At 47.7% G+C, this 20,971-nt stretch overlaps 1 protein-coding gene across 11 annotated transcripts in view; it reads right to left on the bottom strand.

The window, feature by feature from the left end:
* Nucleotides 1-425: 425 nt before the first annotated feature.
* The window catches only part of ppfia1 (PTPRF interacting protein alpha 1), a 50,387-nt gene continuing 29,841 nt past the window's right edge, over nt 426-20,971 (bottom strand). Inside the window, exons 10-31 of one of the 11 annotated variants that reach the window (XM_076287907.1) lie at nt 19,277-19,360; nt 18,920-19,051; nt 18,613-18,675; nt 18,413-18,492; nt 18,154-18,304; nt 17,253-17,476; nt 15,748-15,979; nt 12,971-13,095; nt 12,500-12,669; nt 12,066-12,156; nt 11,082-11,093; nt 9,824-9,905; nt 9,519-9,719; nt 7,909-7,971; nt 7,534-7,560; nt 6,410-6,585; nt 6,174-6,271; nt 5,516-5,691; nt 5,024-5,092; nt 4,731-4,929; nt 4,281-4,366; nt 426-2,069 (exon numbers count right to left, since the gene is read on the bottom strand). In XM_076287907.1, coding sequence (XP_076144022.1) covers nt 4,320-4,366; nt 4,731-4,929; nt 5,024-5,092; nt 5,516-5,691; nt 6,174-6,271; nt 6,410-6,585; nt 7,534-7,560; nt 7,909-7,971; nt 9,519-9,719; nt 9,824-9,905; nt 11,082-11,093; nt 12,066-12,156; nt 12,500-12,669; nt 12,971-13,095; nt 15,748-15,979; nt 17,253-17,476; nt 18,154-18,304; nt 18,413-18,492; nt 18,613-18,675; nt 18,920-19,051; nt 19,277-19,360 — 2,502 coding nt within the window. In that variant the 3' untranslated portion in view covers nt 426-2,069; nt 4,281-4,319. The remainder of the gene's footprint in view (nt 2,070-4,280; nt 4,367-4,730; nt 4,930-5,023; nt 5,093-5,515; nt 5,692-6,173; nt 6,272-6,409; nt 6,586-7,533; nt 7,561-7,908; nt 7,972-9,518; nt 9,720-9,823; nt 9,906-11,081; nt 11,094-12,065; nt 12,157-12,499; nt 12,670-12,970; nt 13,096-15,747; nt 15,980-17,252; nt 17,477-18,153; nt 18,305-18,412; nt 18,493-18,612; nt 18,676-18,919; nt 19,052-19,276; nt 19,361-20,971) is intronic. The other 10 variants (XM_076287909.1, XM_076287913.1, XM_076287910.1 and 7 more) reach the window with 10 other exon arrangements.

The following is a 20,971-nucleotide window of genomic DNA, read 5'->3' as shown; positions in this document are numbered from 1 at the left end:
AAGATCATTCACACATTATCCATAGACTGATGCTGTTAGTGGCACCTCCTGGGAAACCACGATGAGTATTTTTTGAGAACGCATATGGACTTACAGCGGTTTTATACTTAGTGACTGTAGAGCTGTAGGACCAGTATTAAGGGAATATTTTGAGCCAATTTTAAATCTATTTCACAATCATTCATTAGCCTGTATTCTGTATTACTATTGTAAACACAATAACTAACAATTACTCCTCCTGCACTAACAATTAATTCCTAACTCTACTGTCAATTACAATTTCAAAATGTATGAACACGGTGATGGGGCATGGATGAGCCATTTCATTTTAAAGAGCAGTATTAGAACCTTTATGAAGAGTTGCTTTTCTAGCCTTCATGAGAAAATCCAGATAGAAGCAGACAAAGGATAAGCACACAAGAGAGTTGTTTTTAACACAAAGACTTAGTCTTTTTATTGGCAGTGGAAAATAAGTTTCAGTATTTTATTGAAAGGAAGCAATAAATAATACTGTGATAAAAATAGTTCATAAGTACTCAGACTGTACATAATTTCTGTTACAAGATCAGGAGATTTTTAAACCGCGATATAGGAGACAATTTAAAAACAGGACTAACATGATTTGAAGTGTGCATAAATCCTACAGCACAAAGAACAATGACAAACTACCAACATGTCAGCACTTTCTGGGAGGGTAAAGGGTATCTTCAGTTCCTCTACATTATTTGCTCAAAACAGTTCAGAGGGACCTGATCACAATATTAATTTCCTTGACGGAAAAAAAGAAACCATCCAGCCTTTAAGATGATCCAAAAGAGAAAGAGCAAAAACAAATGGCAACTTCTAAATAGGTCTACACGATGACGAGGAGAGAAACAACAATGAGGATGGACAGCAAATAGAAAAAACACAAACGAGAGAGAGAGAGCAATAAGGCTTGATTAAAGGATGAGTAGAGCGGGTGGACGTGGGTGGGATCATGAAGCCCTCTTAAGGGGAGGGCAGCACGTGGTTTGAGTTGAGGCCACAGTGGGGTTGGTCCTGTGAGAAAAGCAATTCAGCGCAACACACACACATGCACACACAGACACAGACACACACACGCAGGTGTGCAAAATGCACACACTCATACAGATGTGTTTGCTTTCGCACGTGTCTCTTGTGCGGAAGGAGGGGGTAGGAATGGAGAGTTTCAGCACATGAGGATCACCGGACAACCTGGGTTTTCGGCAGGAACACCTCTGTCCAAAAATAAAGATGCCTCCGAAAAAAGTAGCCCTCATTGTCACTACCATTTATGGCTTATTCAAGAGTTCCATTTTGGTTTAGCAGGAAAAAAGTACAAAGAAAGGGGCGAACCGTTTCACATGAAATGTCCAACAGGGTTCAGAGGGATAGAGGAGTGTGTGTGTGTGTGGGGGGGGGGGGTGTCATGCTCCACTGTCAAGTGTCCACATTTCATCAGTTTGAGGAGGAAGTTTCAGTCTATGGTTTGCACCTGTTCTGATATTCACATAATACAGTTGACCTAAAGAGCCACTTTTAAAAACAAACAGAAATGATCAACAGCGATATGATCCATAACTAAAAGGGTGACACAAATGAAGTTCAAATCACACAATAAAGTCACTTGAGCTTAAGTTTGATTAAAAACAAGAATGGGTAGAAAGGAAAAAAAGTACATCTGGTCGATAACAAGGTGAGAATAAAAAGATTAGATAACGTTTGTAAGATAAATATACAAACTTCAGACTCGTGATACATTCAGTTACATCTGAAAGAGTTAAGCATGATATAGACAAACAAAAGAAATGATGTTGGGGGGACAAACAAAAATAAAACTTTTACATACAGACATAGTAGAACTACATAAATGAAATGTCCCATTGGTTTAGATAAATATAATAATCATTACATCTAAAATATGTTCTCGAGGCTATCGGGGGAGATTTGCAAATGCCTTCTTCCATGATATAGTATCTTAAGAGTCCTCGTCCATTTAGAGCTCAGCTCGGTGAGAGGTCCACCTCTTCGGCAAGCTCATCACCTATAGAGATAATGAGCATAAACTGAGAGAGAAAAGAGAGGGAAAATGAAAGGGAGTGATATAGAAGGAGGAAGATACAAGAAGAGGAGCGAGTGAGTGAGAGAGAGAGAGAGAGAGAGAGAGAGAGAGAGAGAGGTACAGGGAGAGGAAGAGCATGAGACATAAAGACACATACAGACAGAAAGACAGAGCAAATAGCAGAGAGGGAGGTTGATGGATGGATGGACGGCCAGTGAGAGAATGAAGCCAGGGGAAAAATGGATGGAGGTGGGGTAAAAGCAAGAGAGAAAGAGGGGGTGATAGAAAGACAGACAGGGGGAAGGAGGGAGGGAGGGAGAGAGAGAGAGAGAGAGAGAGAGAGAGAGAGAGAGAGAGAGAGAGAGAGAGAAAGAGAGAGAGAGAGAGAGAAAGAGGACAGAGATGCATTACTGCCAAGAATTCTTCAGCCCCACAATCAGCCATTTTAAATGTAAGCAGCATAGCGGAGGAGTCGCCGTCTCTTGTAATTCTGTCAAGTCATTCCTGCTGACATGGCACTGCTGCTGCTATTCCCAAACTCACACTCAGCACTCACTGACCACAGGCATGGCCGTCTGGGCTTAGCAGGCCACTACACACATCTTCCACACGGCTACTGCTGTTCCCAAACTCACATGCAGCACGCTGGGCTACTACACACATCTAAATACGCTCTACCTCCAACAGGACAGAACATGTTAGCCGCAACTATTTGCATCAAGCAGCACACACTTTATTACACATGCCAAGTCCTTTATAGGTAACAAGTACATTTAACCAACATAGTTTGGTAGTAAAGGAGGTAGCCGTAATATTAGCAATGACATTTTCTTTTAAGCCATTAAGAATTGGCTAAAAATGATTAATGTTACAAATGGCTAAAAATGATCAATGTTACAAATGTACCTAACTAAATTGTAAGATAAAACCTCAGAGGCACCTCTACACACTTCATAAAGTGCAAATCTAAAAGGCAAATCTAGGCACATGTTCAACTGACTATGATGAGTTCTAATAAGAGTGCACTTTAACTTCCAGTGGCTCAGTCTGGTTTGGTTAGGGCAGCGTTTCTCAAACTGTGGGTCGCGGAGACATGCCAGGTGGGGCGCGAACTGACGTGAAAAACAGGAGTTTTTTTATTTTTTTATCTGTAGCCTGGGCCCAGGTAGCACCCGATGCGCAATGGACGCACTGTGTTATTCATAGGGAAGCGCTCGTGTCAAGGCAGCTTAGTTAGTCCCGACCTACATGAGATTTTGAACGTTGTTGTGAGAGTGCTGACCAAAAGGCTGTACTGTTTCACAGCGAGGCAAGGTGGCTTTCCCGAGGTAAAGTGCTGTCGCGCGTGTTTGAGCTCCGAGTCGCCTCTTCTTGGAGGAAGAGCGCATGTTTGAATCTGCAAGCACGTTCACTAATGAACATTTCTTGACGAAGCTGGCCTATCTTAGCGATATATTTGATATATCTTAGCGATACATTTGAGTTAAATGTCCAAGTTACAAGGCAAAGACAAGCACCTACCTCACCTAGCAAATAAGATTACTGCATTCACCAAAAAAACTTGAGTATGGGACAGGCGCCTCGATCGCGACAGTATTATGCCTTTGAGATTTCTGAGCGAAATCGCTGAAACGTCTGATTGGGAGCCACTCTTGTGATCCCATGTATTCAACAGTAGGCCTACATCACATCCCTGCAAAATTTATTTCAAAAATATTTCCCAACCATTAGTGCTCAGGTTGGGAAATATTTTTGGATTGTTAAATGGATTATGGATCCATTTAATGCAGCATGTTGGTATTTCATTGAATATATTGTACAATGCTGTAAAATGGCCTATGCTTCCTAATATGTTGCTGGAAAACAGAAATATGTGTTATGTATTTATTTATTATTATATCTGCAGCACCAGCTAATTTTATCTCTGTTGAAGAGGATATATTTAGAACTTGTCATTATTTCAATAAATTTGACAATTTTAAGCTTGACCTCCCACTTTCTTAGAGCGACGAGGGACAGGTGGGGCTCGAGAATGCCCCCTTGATCAAAGTGGGGAATGAAAGAAAAACCATTAAACCACTGATCTAGTTTGTTAACTACCACAGTCACGAGTTGGGTCGCGATTTTTAAAAAGTGGGTGCCCAGAAAAAAAGTTTGAGAAACACTGAGTTAGGGTGCTAGCTGCCACGGCTCATGGCACACGGCTCCCACTCACCATGGTGCCCATCAGGCTGGGCCGGGCTGGCAGGCCTGGTTAGCATGAGTAGGTCCTGACCGTGGCAGAGTCCAGCATCTGCGCTGCTGCGGGGCCCATCAGGACGAGGACATGCAGCGGGACAGGACGTGCAGTTAGACCCAAACACAGTTAGACCACACGCACGCACGCACACACACACGCACACACACACGCACACACACACACAGTAGCTCAGCCAGCACAGCAGATACGACACACTCATATGCAAGCACACACACACACGCGCACACACACACTTCAAGCAGGCCATTTGCAATAAGCACACATTCCATTAGTGAGAGCAATCAGCATCCTCTACATAATTAACACTGCACTGGTGATTCATTTGATGTTATTTAAAGTTATCCTACTAAAACCCCCCCCCCCCCCCCCGAACTGGCTGACCCATCTGACCCCAGCGCCTCGTACCGTCCATCTGGAGTTTCTTTGGCTGCATGGCGGGGGAAGAAGCGCTGCTGTTGGCCATCCTGAAGTTGGCGGGCAACGTGTCGGCCGAGCCGATGTTCATGCCCCGCACGTCTTTGGGACGGAACTTCTTCCTCCAGGAAGGGGCTCGCCGGAAGTTCTTGTCGTCGTCCTGCGAGAGGAGAAGAGAGGAGAGCGAACGCTGAGAAAGGGAAAGAAAGAGTGAGAGCGTCATGGATACGCTCTAGAGTGTCTCGTGCACGTGAGGTGGGTATGATGCTGCAGTGGTCACTCACCTCCTCCATCTTCCTGTCCGTCCCCACGGCCAACAGGCTGTTGTACTCACGCTCCAGCACTGCTCGAGCCTGCGCACACACACACACACGGCAGCCAGTTAGTTCCACTTCATAAGCTCACCATGTAATAATAATAATAATAATAATAATAAGCCTTTTTTGTAGAGCACCTTTCATACACATAATGCAGCTCAAAGTGCTTTATATTTAAATTTAAATAATTTATATTTAAATAATAAAGAAAATAATAATAATATATTTTGAGGCTAACGCAGCAAGTTGTTGCGGTAGTATATATATAGGCTCTGCTAACAGACATTTCCCTCACAGGATCAAAAGAGTATATATACCATATATAACAAATGCTTAGGCCCCGTGGATGTGGATCTAAGCGTTTGGCCGTAGTATCTTCTGTAGACACAACATAGCCTGGTGTGTGTGTGCATGTGTGTGTGTGAGAGGGTGTGTGTGAGCGCGCCAAGCCCTGGGCACCTGTGTGTTTTGCATGGGGATCTGCAGCAGGAGGGCCATGGCGTTGTAGTCGAAGGTCTCGTCCAGGGAGATGAGTGCCCCGTGGACGCCGTTGTCCAGCAGGTTGTTGGCGTACTCCTTCAGCCCGATGGCCTGCACCCAGCTGATCACCCGCTCGTTACTCCACACCAGCACGTCTGAAACACACACACACACACTTATTCACAACATGTCTGGAACATACACCGGCACAAGCTCGGTAGGGACAGAGGCATTACTGGTGAAGTAAACAACGATGGAGTATTTACTGGGCCAGACGGAATTGTAACAATAACATTTGGGAGAGGAACATATGAGATGACACTGATGAACCCTATCAGAGCAGAACTGGTTTTAACAAACATAAATGCTGGAAACCTCCAAATGACAGAAAGTACAGATGGAATATGTAGCCATTCTGAGGAGCATGACATGCTATGCAGTTTAACATCAACTTATGGTGAGTCCTATTTAGCAGAAGCTTTGATCCAAAGCAACAGAGACTCGCAATGTCCAGGGATAGAAACCAGTCCAACCGCTTACCAGGTGGCAAAGCTTCCCACAGCTCCAACACAATGCTCTAAGCATTACCACAGCACCACCAGCCACACAGAGTCACACCGTCACGTGTCGTCTGTACCTTTGATCTCCAGCTGAGCATCCTCTCGTCGCCTCTCCAGCTCCTTCCGGTCGTAGTTGAGCCGCCTCAGGCACATCACCCCACACTGGAAGCTGTTCCTGTAGGGGCACACATACACACAAGGGGGCGACACTGAGCACAGCAGAGACCAGTAAGAGCACGAGTCAACTCCGCATTCATACCATACCAAAAGTGGCTTGGCAGATAAGGCTTGGGGTGAGGAGGAGGTGTCCAACCTGTGGAAGCTGTCCACCATCTTGAGCTGACCCCGGAGGTCCTTCTTGGTGAGATGGTCCAGCATGCGAGCGTCCACCAGGGACTCCATGAAGTAGCTGCGGTACTGGGGCAGACCCAGGCTGGGGAGCCACTCATTACCAATCCACTCGTGGTTCATGTCGCCATACGCCAGAGTCTGGGGCAGACACGCACACACACACACACACACAGTCAGGTATGGACCCACGGAGATCCAGAGCATAAGGGGGTCTACGACTAGTACTAGTGCTACTGCAAGGGAAGAAGGAGTCCACACACAAGCCTCGCCCACCACCACTACAAGTCCACTGGAACAGCACCACAGTCAGCTCAAGCGCTCAGTGCACTAAAATGGGATCCAAAATAACTGAGATAAATCAACAAATCTCTAAAACCATTGTAAGATTAAAAACAAGGAACCAGCACCACCTGGGTTTGACATTTAGTGTTGTAAATTGCTCAACACCATCTCACACTCATCACTGCTTAGTGACTGCCACTAACTCCCTAATCTTGTGCTATATTTAAATGATCTAAAACATTCAGGTGCATAAATCAAGTGACTACATGGGGATTGTAAGGCTTTTAGAGGTTTTCCAGCTTTGAGGGGATGGTTTTACCAAAAAATGGAAATTCTGTCATTACTATTCTTCACTGGTGGGATCCCATAATAGGTCCCTTGTTCAGAGAAACACAAAAGGAGCTAGACAATCCGATTGTAAAGCACCAGTGTGTTGCTGCATTATGAATGTGGATGGTGGGATAACTTGTTTTGGTCATTTCCACTTGGATAAGTCCTTATATGTGAGACTTTTATGGGAGGGTGGCTATGAGGTTGTGTAGCCAAGATAATGGCTGTGTATTCATTTTTGGCTAACTGTGCCTTTAAAGGCAAATATGGAATCTAACTGTGCTTGCTTCATGAGTAGAACCTGATGTGATATGATGGAAGCAATAGACAGAAGTTATGACTAAGTCTTGATAATAAGATGGAGAACTTGCCACCCTTGAGAAACCAAAAAGCAAGTATGACAGAATCAAGCTAAAAACACAGGGGCGCGCCACTTTTAAGATTAAGGTCAGAGACACAGAGACAGGTGCAAACCTGGGCCCAGGTGCCCTCGTCATCCTCCTGAGGTTAGCGGGTTAGCGTTAGCGTGGAAGAGAGCAAAAGAGGTTTGTTAGCCAGCAACTATGAATTAGCCGTCTCATGCTCTACACACAGTCTTAACCTAGAACACACATGTACACAACACAGACAGACACAAACACACACACGCATACATACATACATAAACACGCACAAGACACCTTCATATGCAAGTTTTAAAAAGGAGTTGTGTGGTCTAAATAGCTGTACTCTAGAGACAGACATTCATGTGTGCTAGCGTGCCCACACCACTCACGCAGCCTCTGGGGTTAGGGTGGGGTGGGTGGAGCCGACCACAAGAATCTGGCCAATGGGGTGAGGGTGACTAACCGTGGGAGGCGTGGCCGCCAGGCTCTCCATCTCTTCATGCGTCACCCACACGTTCCCCGTGGACTAATCACATGACCCGTCGTGTGACCCGACGGACCGCCACCACCCCCAATCGAGTGACATACCCAAGTGAGTGACAAGCACAGTCCAGTGAGTGAGAGAAGCATTGTGAGAGGAGAGAAAAGGAGAGGAGGGGAGGAGTTCAGAGAGAAGAGAAGAGGAAGAGAAGAGGAAGAGGAGGAGGAGAGAACATCACAGCACAGGAATGTTAATGAGTAGCAGGCATATTAGGAACCAATTATCAAATCAAGAAAATAAATAAACAAACAGAAAAGGCAGACAAATCATCCAGGTTAACCGTCACTGGTGTGAATCGTGCAGTCAGATTGGTGTTGGCCTCAAATGTTAGTGAGAGAAGATAAGCATGCGCCAATCAAGAAGAGAAAGTTGGTCATGTACCATATAAATCACTGATGGACTAAAGATTATGGAGCTCTTTGTTTAAGAGAAAAGAAGACACTTGAGATTGATTATTAATGACAGAGAAACAGCTGTAATGATTCTGGGGCTTTACCGCACACAAATGTATACCCAGGCAAATTTCTGGTTTGTTGATTGTTGCTTATTCTGCTGTCCATTGACAGCCCTTCACGTTGAAATAGTCAGTCCTGATCAGTGTTATGTAAGCTTTAAGAGAGATCTAGAGTGCAAACCAGCAGTGGAATTCCAGGCTGAGAGAGTGGAGGATCTGCCCCAGATGTGCTCCACCCAGCTGCTATGGAGCAGCTGATTTCCCCTCATGGCCTGCCCCTCTGGCTCAGGCCAACGCTAATGAGCTAACGCAGAGGGCTGGCTAACAGCAGTGGGCTGACCGGCACTTTCTCAGTCTGGATTTTTACTGTTTGGTGTGGACAGTGTGCTGAAATGGGAGAGCCTCGACAGAAACACGGTGGAACTGCAGCTCTAATGCAACGCTAGTTCATTTGAAATCAGAGCCAATCCTTCATCATTTAATCCAGACAGCAAGTCTGCAGACATACAGTGTTATTCATAATAATCCATTGTTGTTTTTATCATAATACATCATTTATAAAAGTATTACTATATGTGGAAAATAATATTTTGGGCTTATCACCAGTATGTATTTACACAATAGTATTTGTCATTGTGTGTGCATACTGTACATGTGTGTGCATATGAGGGGTCCTGTATGCATGTGCTTCTGTTTCAATGACACATTCCTGCTGAAAAAAACAGCTAGAAACCAGCTTATGCTGGTAGCTGGTTTTAGCTGGTCTTTGCTGGTTTTCTTCCAGCTCTTGCTGGTCTTTGCTGGTGTAGCTGGTTGGACCATCATCTGGATATGCTGGCGTGACCTGAGGAAGCTGGTCATGCTGGTTTGACCAGCCTGTCGTGTGGGATACAGCTGGTGCCAAGCTTGACATTGTTGGTGTAAGATGGTCATGCTGGTTTGACCAACATAAGCTGGCACGGCCAGTTAAACCAGCAGTCAGGTCAGGCTGTTTTTTTCAGCAGGGATCTGTGGGTAAGTACATATGTATACACACGTGTGTGTGTGTGTGTGTGTGTGTGTGTGTGTGTGTGTGTACCGTTCTGGAGGTGGGCGGTGCGGAGGGGCTGGTAAGGGACATGATCTCCTGGATGGCGAGCCGCAGCTTGAGTCGGTGTAGCGGGTTGCTGATGCCGATCTCCCGCTGGATCTCTGTGTCCGACAGCGCCGACATGATGGCGCCGCTCTTCACATTGGCACGGCACGCTGCAACATACCAGGCGGGCATCCCAACCCACAGCTGGAGGGGTCAGACAGAGAGTGAGATGGAGAGGGAGGTGGTGACCATTTGCACAGCAATGGAGACTGAAGGTTGGATAGTGTGGAAGGGTGCTCTGCCCTTACCTCCAACCAGACCACTACCGTGGGTCCGTCCCACTGAGCGAAGGGCAGGCCCTGCCGACGAGCTTCCTCCAGGAGCTCATGCCTGTTGGATACACGCAAGCATGTTACACTCGCGCTGTTACACACACACACACACACACACACACACAGTCAAAACAAACATACACAGACCCAACACACAGTACACCCAGGAGGTCATGCCTATAGTCAAACATAACAAGAGTTAGTCCCAGGCTCGAGAGGAAGACACCAGTGACGAACAAACATACACACACTCTTTCATGCTTGAACTCTTGAAAAGGGGGGGGGGGGGGGCATCAAATCACTGGAGCAGCCCAAACCCAGTTGGTAACATATGACACAGATCCATGAGCAGCCATACTGTCAGGGCTTAAAGACAGAGCTGATAGCACACAGGCTCTCCACAGCCTGGTACCACTCAGCATCACGAGGAGGGAAAACACAAGCCCCTGCGCACAACAATGTCTGATGCCAAACTATGACTGCAACCACCACATGAGCATCCAAGAAGCTGTCAATCATTAGATATCTCTGGGGAAAACTTGAGATATTTAAAAGTATCATTATAATTATATGATGATTATGCTGAAAATAAATATCCAAGACATATCTGTGGCTGACGTGGTGGCGACACTAGAGTAATGAGAGAGCAGCGTCATAAACAAGGGCAGGCAGAACAAGACCAGGGTTAGTCAACTACAACATCCACTACAGAACACCTCACTTAAAGGTAGCTCAAATGGTTTATTTGTAAGTGGTGCATGCTGAAAGTATCTCAACCTTTTTCAATAATACCCTTGCCACAAATATTTGAGTACAGGTTGCACCACTAGATGGCGCTGGCTTGCCATTTTGTATTATGAAAGCATAGTGAAACCTCGTAGTGAAGGAATTCCATCTCGCTAACAACGTGGCTGACAGTCCAGAGACAGCAGGACTGCACACAAACATGGCATCAAGAACACGCCTGCCACGGCAACAATAACCAGCGCACTTTCATAAGTACAATGCCAGTCTTTGAGGTTTAAGGCACACTGAGAGTTAGTAGTTTTGGAGGGGGAGGGGGGAATGCACTGTCTGTGCATATTCAGGCATCTGGGAAGACAGCCGCTCGGAGTTATTCAGGAGGGAAGCCATGCCAACCACACTCTGAAGCAAAAAAGAACAAAAAAAGAGGAAGAAAAAGAGAAAGAGTGGCAGAAGAAGCCAAAGCAAAAAGCAAAATGGAGCCACTTACCCTGTTTTGGGACTACAAATGCACATTGAGAGACAGAGGGTGGGGTAAGAGAGGGAATAATAATCCAGAATCAGCACACACACAACACACACAACACATGGTGACAAAACTACATGTGATCAGAAGCAAATTATGGAGGCAACATCTAGTCACAAATTAGAGCAACACACAAAGGCATAAGATGTATTTACAGAAATGTGCCTAGCTGCATCTATTAGCCACACACTGGTGTTAAGCAGAAATGAGAAATGATCACATGAACTGCAATGGATGAAACTGAAAGGCTCTCCGATGAGAAATGGAGGCTGTGACACGAATGACAATGCGCTGCGAATGATGACTGCAGACAGTTTAGAGAACATTCTAGAGAACGGCTCCTATTGGCAGCCAAGAGCTAAAACCCGCGCTTTACTAAACGACATCCAACAGGAGTTTACGCTCCAGCCCCAATGATTTGAAATGCAGCTGATTTTAGCGCTTGGCTGACAGGAGCGAGAGAGTGGCCTCGTCTGGACCCTGGCCACCGATGGACCACACAGGAGGAGCAGAGAGGAGAGGAGTTAGGGGAGCGGGGTGGGGTGGGGGCTGTGTGTGCAGAGGCAGCGCGTGAGCAGCAGGGTGGAGGTGGGAGGTGGAGTGGTGGTGCGAGTGCTTTGACACTCTGCTTCTGCAGCTCCACTTCTCAGCAGTGCTGTTACTCCGCCAGAGAGCGCTGCTACTGCCTCCGTGTGGCTGATGAACCACCACCACACACACACACACACACTCACACTCGCACACTCACACTCGCACACACACGCGCACACACACACACACACACACGACACACAACTTTCTCGATTGTCACCAGCACTGCGGTTACCGCTGCGGCAAGACCACATCCGATGTGGATACGCACACACAACCCACTGCTGAACTATGAGGGGAAAAAAGGTCTACTGTAACAAAACAGTCTGCATCTGCGGGAGGAAGTGAAACACTCACTTTTTCTGCAGCTTCCTGTTCTTCTCTGATGGGCCGCCCAGCTTGCTGATCCCCAGCCCGTCTGGAGAGCCCTCACCCTCTGGGGTCCCAGCTGTTTGCACACACATACAAGCACCACACACTGACAATACAGTCTGCTAACGCAGTCAATGTCTCCTTAATACACCCTACAAATACAAAGCCACAGAGATAAACTGTCTTTAGGTAGTGTCTCCATGACCTGGATTTTACAGATGAGTGTCACAGAGAAAGACACCCACTATGGCCTTGACTGACCGGGCCTAGTTCATGAGGTCCTGTAGTGAAAGTTCAAGCTAGGCTTTGTAAAGCGCCTTGAGACATATCCATTTGTTCTGCCCCATCTAAAGGAAACTGAATTGAATACGGAGTGTGACTGAACGTGATGGGGAGAGGCAGGGTGGAGCGGGACTCACCCAGGCTGGAGTCTTTGCTGGAGGGACTGGGCCGGCCTTTCTCCTTCTTGCCGAACAGGCGGCCGATGGAGGACTTGATGCTCTTCTTCTTGGCAGCCTTGTTGAGCGAGTCCTGACTGCTGTTACTGCTGCTGGGGTTGCTGCCCTGACCGTCCTGCAGTCCAGCGATACTACAGAGGGACACGGGCATCGTCACACGGGAAAGAGTAAAACACACACACACACACACACACACACACAGCATACACAAAGATATGCAGCCACAAATCACACACAAACACGCACAGACAGCCACAAACACAAACAAGCACAGACAGACACAAACACCAATCAATCCTACAGAGCAGCTCATTGAGTGCACGTCTGAGTCATGTAACTGCACCACAGATTCCAGGATGTCTGGGTGTGTCTGAGTGGTGACAGGTTGACAGACGTCGCGTCCATCTCCTCTGACCGACGCCGAGCACTCACCCGCGAATGTCTCGGATGTCTTCGTGACTGGCCGCGTGGATGGCCCCTTTGTTGAGACGCATGGAGCGCGGGGTGGTGGGGGGAGACGTTTCGCACCTGATGGTGGCTTTGTCGTCCTGCTCAGACTGGAGCCAAAGGGAAGAAACGGTGTAAGTGCTTAAGCTCAGTGAGCAATATGGCTATAGCAATATGAGGAGCAGCAGTAAGAAGACTGGCCCCTAAGACTGCCAAATGTGCACATCAACACTGTTAAACCCACACGGCCTTTGTTCCACTGTAGTAAAACATCAGCTTTTAATTTAGTAACAAATGTAATGAAACAGAGTTCTAATAAGAATTGCTCGTGATTTAAGATTCAATGACAGCTGTATGTTCATGGTGGTCCTGTTAATTAGGGGTTTTCATGTTGCATTGTAAAAGACAAAGGGGAAAAAAATGCAATTTGTACTGTTACCCAATAAAACGAAATGAAGAAATGTAGGCATATATGGATAACAACAAAACTACTGAGGCACCAAAGAAAAGGGCAAACTATAACAAGTTTAATCAAAGACAACCTTTGAATATGACCCCCCCCCATGTACCATTTAAGATGAACCCTATATATAGGCGGCCATGCTACTACGTGTGTGTGTGTGTGTGTGTGTGTGTGTGTGTGTGTGTGTGTGTGTGTGTGTGTGTGTGTGTGTGTGGGGGGGGCGTGCGGCTGATTAAGTGTGCGCGGTCTTGGGGGCCCAAAAGCATTCCCACTAAATTACCTTCCTGCGGTGCTTCCGCAAGTCGCTAGGCTGTCAGAAGCATGAGAGGCACAGAGGAGGAGACAAAAAGGCAAATTAGTGGCGCGGTGAGCGTGAGAAGCACAGGAGCACGAATAGAGAGAGAAAGGGGGGGGGGGGCAGAAGGATGAGAGGAAGAAAGAGAGAGAGGGAGGTGAAAAAATGAGGGGGAGAGAGAAAGACAGAAAGGGAGAGGCACACCAGAGGGAGATGAAGGGAGGACAGACCCACAGCACAGCAGAAACACACAAGACACGCAATAACAAGTCTTATGCCACACAAACACACTCCCTGTAGCAAACTCCAACACACACTCTCATTCACATACTTTCATTAACTCAGCCTCATATTCGGGATGACACTCACAGCTTACCACTCAGCTGACACACATACTTGTTCTCACAGGCACAGAACCATGCATAAACTAACTGATAACACAAATATGCACACACACACACACACACAGTGTGTAGGCAGGCAGTGACTCATGCTGAAGCTGAAGGAGAGGCAGAGCAGAGCCCATGGCACACAGGGCAGGGAGGGGGGAGGGGGGTCTGGGGGCGGCTGGGCTCATCCTTGGGGCGCTGCAGTCTCTCTCTCTCTCTCTCTCTGTCCACTCAGAGGCTCCACGGGGCCCAAACAGAGCGGTCCTTCAGAGCGGGGCCTGACGTGTCGAGCTGTGAGGATGCACCACGCACGGGGGTGGACAAATATGCACTAACTCGCACACTCTCTTTCCTCTGTTTATCACATTCTGCTCTGGGGCGGCGCTACATTCTTTTATCATCTCTCTCTCTCTCTCTCTGGGTCTCTCCCTCTTTCTCTCTCTCTCCTTGCATGCCTTTCACCTCTGGCATTTCCAGGGTAAACGCCGGTTTGCTTTGGCTCTTTTTTTCCTCCCCTCAGGCAGCTCTAATCACTCATTTCCTCCTTTGATCCCAGAGAGGGAGAGAGGGAGAGAGAGAGAGAGAGAGAGAGAGAGAAGAAAGAAAAAACAAAACCTCAGCAAAGAGCCGACAGGCAGGAAGAAAGATTACGAAAAGCTCAGGAGAGATGGAGGGGTGAGGCAGGAGCCTCCTTTCATGACCGCCCTCAAAAAGAGAGCGAGAGAGAGAGAGAGCGCGAGGGAGAAAAAAAAAAGAAAGAGTTGAAAATGTTGAGCTGCTAGAGCGAGGAGACGGCTCTTTAAAGACGAGTCGAGTTCCACAGCGGTGAGATAAGAAAAGGCCACTGCTCAGATCTCTGGCAGTTAAACCATCATGAATAGAACCGGAGCTGAGAGAGAGAGACAGACAGACACACACGCACACACGCACACACACACACACGCGTGTGTGTGTGCCCCTGAGGATGAGCCCACGTGTGTATACCTGGAAGAAGCAGGGGTAGCTGTAGAGGGGGGTGTTGTTAGCGGGGTAGGGCAGGTAAGCTACAGTCTGATGTGAGAGCGAGCTCTGGATGACATAAGGGTCATAGCAGTAGTGCTGGACAACACAGACACAGGACACTGTTACAACACAAAGGCTCTCCCCACCCCACCCCCCCAACACAAAACACAACACAGGACACTGTTACAACACAAAGGCTCTCCCCCCACCCCCAACACAAAACCCAACACAGGACACAATTAACAAAAGATGCTGATGATGGATGTATGCAATGGCAAAAGATGGGCAGTCCAGGGACGGAGGTAAGGTCCTTCCAGAACTCAACCATTGTACTTCTAATCTCCAAATGCAACCTAAGTGAGTGAGATCACTGCTCCACCACAGAGCTGCAGCACAGTGCAAAGGTGAAGCAGCAAAACACTAGGACACGTTTGAGATCTGAAAACTGGACTACCCAACAGGATGAGACAAGTTGATGACCAATCACAAGGAGAACGGATATGGCAGGTGAGGCAATGTCATGATCATGCAAGCATCCTAACGGTCATCGACGGGCAATGCCGTGTATGAGGAGCTTAATGGGTTTTGTTGGTTTACGGGAAGGGGTGCTCACCAGGGTCATGACCCCCATGCGGTCCACCTCTCGGTTGGGGCTGCGCGGGGCCCTGCGGGGCGTGGAGTGGCCAGAACCGGGCGGCGAGGAGCCAGCGTGACCTGGGGCCAGCAGGGAGGGAGGGAGCGAGCTCATGGAGCGGAAACGGCCACCCAGGCTGTCGCCACTGCCCACCCGAGACTCAATCTCCTCGGCCCGGATCGCCGTGCTCTCCTTCTCCTCCTGGATCATCCTGAGGAGGGGGGGGTAACACACACTTAACACTTCATATGCAACTACAGACAAGACACACACACACACACACACCTGGAAGCCTGATGTCAATACAAAAAGACAGATGAACATGACAACCAGGTTTTGCCACACACTAAACATCTCTCCTTTATTTATAGTTTAACGTTCCACCAACACAGAAATCAAACACACGGACACACAGACACACACACACACACACACATACACACAGACACACACACACTTAGGGGTGGGCGATATGGCCTAAAATTCATATTGCGGTATAATTTGGGACACAGACGGTAAACGGTATATATTGCGGTGTGTGAATTTCAATATAGGTCTAGCAGGTTCTTGCATAAAATAGTCAAGATTGTTACTTATTTAAAATGTATTGTGCAAAACTGCAATTATAGAGAACATTATAAAACAGTATACATTCAAAACAAGGCAATGTCAATTTTAAAGTGAAACATCATTCCAGTGCAAAATACTCCTTTCCCTTACTTTTCTTAGGACTGAGTTTGTTTTGGGTTGGGTTTGGGTTTGACTGGGTTTTTGAGAAACAGCGCTACGCATTCGTTGGCTTTCCTCATATTCGACAACGTGTTTTGATTTCAGATGGTAGAACAGATTGCTTGTGTTACCTCTCTTTGCTGTCACTGTTGACCGGAATATTTTGCAGATTATGGTTTTCTGCTCACTATCCGACACTTTAAATCCAAACCATGTCCATATTATGGACGTTGCACCAGTTTTTAACAAGACATAGTTAGCGTTCTCCCACGCAGGGCATGCTGGGATACGGGGGCGAACATTTGGGGGTTTATGTCTGTATCTCTCCTAAGTTATAAATCTAAAGTTAGCGTCTTTATTGTGACATGTTTCCCTTTTAGTTCTCCCTCGTGTGTGATCCTTTTTGTGTGGGGGGCTGCGTCCACCCGTGTGTGTAGCCTACTTGACGTGCTCCGTGTGTATCGTCTCCTGGGTCTGTGTCCCTGCTCTCGTTCTCAGCTAATAAACGTTTTGATTAGACAACTGTCTGTGTCGCTATCAAATCGTTACAATACCTTCACCGCTCGCAGCCATTTTTCCACACCTGTGGCCTCCTCGTGATTGTTGCCGGTCCCAGCAGGCCAAGCGTGTTGCAATTTGATGACATAATGACCTATCGCAATATGCCGGTATAACAAAAATCTCTATCGTTGGCCAAATTTTTATCGCATACCGCTTATACCGTTTATATCGCCCAGCCCTACACACACTCTCACCTGATCTCATTGTTGATGGCATCAAGCTGCTCCTGCAGCATGAGGGCAAGCGTCTGGGCGTCTGCCTGGCCGGCAGGGGACAGCAGGTCCACCGAGCTGAAGATGGTCTCGCGGTCATCCTCCAGGTCCGACACGTCCATGTCGCTCTCGAAAGCGTGCGCCACGTTGGCCAGCACGTTGGCCTGCTGCACGCGCTCCCACTCCTGCTCGTTGAGAGTTTGCACCTAACGGGGACATGGCACCCAAACACTGCGGCTTACATACTGAGCTTATCGTTTTCTCATGCAGCGCATGCTTCAGACTGCTCCCACTCCCAATACCTCACTGGACTAGATCAACTATTCCTTAAAAACTTATAAAAAGGTCCCGGAGAACTAAATATGACTTAGCTATTCAAGAGCAGGAATACAACTACAACATGCTTTCCTATGATGCGTTCTTTATATTGTTTAGGCTGGACATTCAGAGGCCAAACCCATGCACTGCAATGGGAGACACAACTCCAAACCATCAGGGAAACTAGCTACTGGTAAAGAGGAGAGAGGAGAGCTAGCAGCATCACACCACTTACATGCCTCTGTAGTCCAGAGAGGAAGCAAAGAGAGAAGGAAGGAGGAGAGAGACACAAACATGGTGAAATCTAACTTGATACAATACGGACTCCTACAAACATGGTGAAATCTAACTTGATACAATACAGACTCCTACAAACATGGTGAAATCTAACTTCATACAATATGGACTCATACACCACTTTTAAGAATCAGTGCAATGTGAAGAATACATTAGAAAACATAACATGTTCACAGGGACAAGTCTGAAATGAATTACTGGGGTTAATATCTTCACAATCGGCACGGGACCTCTGGTTTGTGAGGACGCGGAGAAGTGCCGGACCCACCTTGGAGGGTTCGTCCCTCAGGGCGGCCACCCGGCCCTTCTGTGGTCGCCGCAGCACCAGCGCGCTGTTGTAGTGGTCAGAGTGGCTGTCCATCATGGACGACGCAGACACTGGGTACCTGAAGTCCGGGGTGCTGCCAAGATGAGAGCGCCTGCCCAAGCACACCAACCGACCAGCCAGTGAGTGAAGGGGTGTGGGGGAAGAAGGGATGCATGGAAATAGGCCACGGAGGACAAGAGTGGATACTGGCCATGCTTACCCGTGCAGTAGAGAGTTACTCCGGCTGCGGCCCTGCTCGTTCTCAGCCCTCATGGTCTCAATCTGGATCAGAAGCTGCTCCTGAGGGGCCACACACAGACACAACACTCATTAATTAGTTATATACATACTATAATTACTTAAGGATAGTCATATATATATGCTATACTATTCCTGCATTTGCATATAATATATAAATACCTTTTCATGGTGAGCCTCCTCAATCAGCTTCTTAGTGTGCTCAAGATCACGAATGAGGGTGTTCTGAAGGGAACAACAAGGAGAGAGAGAGAGAGAGAGAGAGAGAGAGAGAGAGAGAGAGAGAGAGAGAGAGAGACGCTGAACAGTCATCTTGTTTTCCAAGCCACACCCACAGAACTAGAGCATGTAAAAACAAACAAACTGGCTGTAATGAAACTGGCTGTAATGAAACATGTCCATATTCCAGGCTGCACTGAGGCTGCCAGTAGTGGACCAAGCCCGGCAGAACCCAGAGCTCCAGCGGTACCTTCTCCTCCAGAGCGGACATCCTCTCCTTTAGGTGGAGCTGTAGCCTCTCGTTGGACTCTGACAGCAGCTTGTCCACCGTCTCGGACAGACGCTTGTTGTGCTCTTCGTTCATCTTCTCTCGCTGGCGGGCCTGTGGTCAGCAAACATGCATATGAATATGAGCAAACACAAAAATTTACTCCAGCTCAAAAGCAAGAAAGGTTTTGTTTATGTCTGGTGACAAAGGGTTGATGCCTGAGTGAAAGCTGGGGCAGAAACGAGCAGAGATGCCAATACATGTTGCCAGGACCACTGACCCAGCTGATGAAATGACTGACAGGAAATGACATGTGGGTGGTGAACTTTGACCCCTTACCCTGAGCAACTCCTGATTCTTTTCCTCCAGCTGTGCCTCCAACTGTTTCAGCCTCTCCTCCACGTTACCATGGCGCTCTTCAGCCTGATTCAGGGTTAAAAGAGGGAGACGAATGAGAAACTCAGAGAGGCACAGCAAAGACACTGCTGAGAGAGAAAAAAACTGAAACCTCAAAATCATAAATGACTTGTATCAAAATGCATAATGGCACAGAGAACAAAAGACGTCCGTCCCACCGATCCACAAGAGAGACAGCAGAAACATAAAGAAGCCTGACAAAGAGCTAGTCAGCCAGCAGACGCACACACACACACACACACACACACACACACACACACACACAGACATCATGCTCCAGGAAGCACAAGACGCATACTAAGCCAGGCCAACTTGTACAGAACAGATAGCGTACACAAACAGACCCAACACACGCACTGAAAAAGACAAAAACAAAACATACGCAGAGGACTTCCTGGGTTAGCCAGCCAGCCAGACAGACAGCCACGTGGTGAGCGGCGGCACACCAAACACAGAGGTTAGTGGAGATACGATTCCTTGAGAGTTGACCCAAACTCCAGTGTGTTTGGAGGAGGATGTGGCCCGACAGTAGAACATCGCTCATGCGCCCCACGGGGCCCCATGTTCTACTGTCTCACTTCAACTCCCAAAGGAACAACCAGAGCAAGAACGTCATGAAGAACGTCTGAAAGTGGAAGGTGGTTTTGATGGGCCCGTCTACAAAGGGCTTTCCTGGCTTTTCCTATTCATCCAGTTCAGCTGAACTAACTATCTGAACTCATTCATTCAGATCAGTAAAATGCTAAAGAAGTTCGCTTCATGTGTTTTACTTCCGTCATGCCTTTTGTGTTTTTAGAATCTGGCTGTCGGATCGCCAGGACCCTTTGAAGAGGTGGCCCTCCGAAACCCCGGTCAGGCAGCCCTGCCCTGAGGCCTGCTGGGAGCTGAAATGCCCGGCGCCCCTTGGCGCGCTCCCACCCCTGCCCCTGACGTGGGCGGCACCAGCCTTTCCTGCGGCCTCCTGCGTAAGCGAGCTGGCACACTTCCTGTTATGGTTAGATTACAGCACTTTAGAGGGAGCTCTGGAGCGGAGGGGTGGAGGGATGGAGGGGGGGGGGGGTTAGGGGAGGAAAAATATAAATCTGGGCATGAATGAGAACAGGCTGGGCAGGCAGGCAGAGGGGCAGGCATGGAACTGGAACTGGTGGAGAACGTTTGGAGAGGTGGAGTGGAGGGTCGCGGTGTGAAGACTGCAGTGTACCTTCCTCTGAGCTTTAGTGTCCTGAGAGTCCTTAGAGTCAGACTACACAGAGACAGGGACAGCAGGGAGGACAGACAGGGGACAGGGGGCCAGAGAGAGAGAGAGAGAGAGAGAGGGGATAGAGATAGAGAGAAATAGAGAGGGAGAGAGAGAGAGAAATAGAGAGAGAGAGAGGGGGGATAGAGATAGATAGATAGAGAGAGAGAGAGAGAGAGAGAGAGAGAGAGAGAGAGAGTGCAGAGTGCAGAGGGAGGGGCTTTTAGTACAGGCACAGAACCAAAAGACTTAAGTACAGACACAGAGGAGAACAGTGTTCCATTCTGCTGCAAAGAGGGCAAAGAGAGAAAGAAAGAGAGAGCATGCCAGAGAAAGTGCCAGAGAGAGAGAGAGAGAGAAATGACAAGTGTGAAAGTGAG

Source organism: Alosa pseudoharengus, unplaced genomic scaffold (assembly GCF_046254945.1).
Source record: "Alosa pseudoharengus isolate Yale_2024_CS ecotype anadromous, Long Island Sound unplaced genomic scaffold, YU_APseudo_1.1 YU_APseudo_1.1_scf_16, whole genome shotgun sequence".
NCBI classification, from domain to species: domain Eukaryota; kingdom Metazoa; phylum Chordata; class Actinopteri; order Clupeiformes; family Clupeidae; genus Alosa; species Alosa pseudoharengus.
The sequence above is the reverse complement of the archived record's forward strand: the minus strand, read 5'-3'. Positions and strand labels throughout refer to the sequence as shown.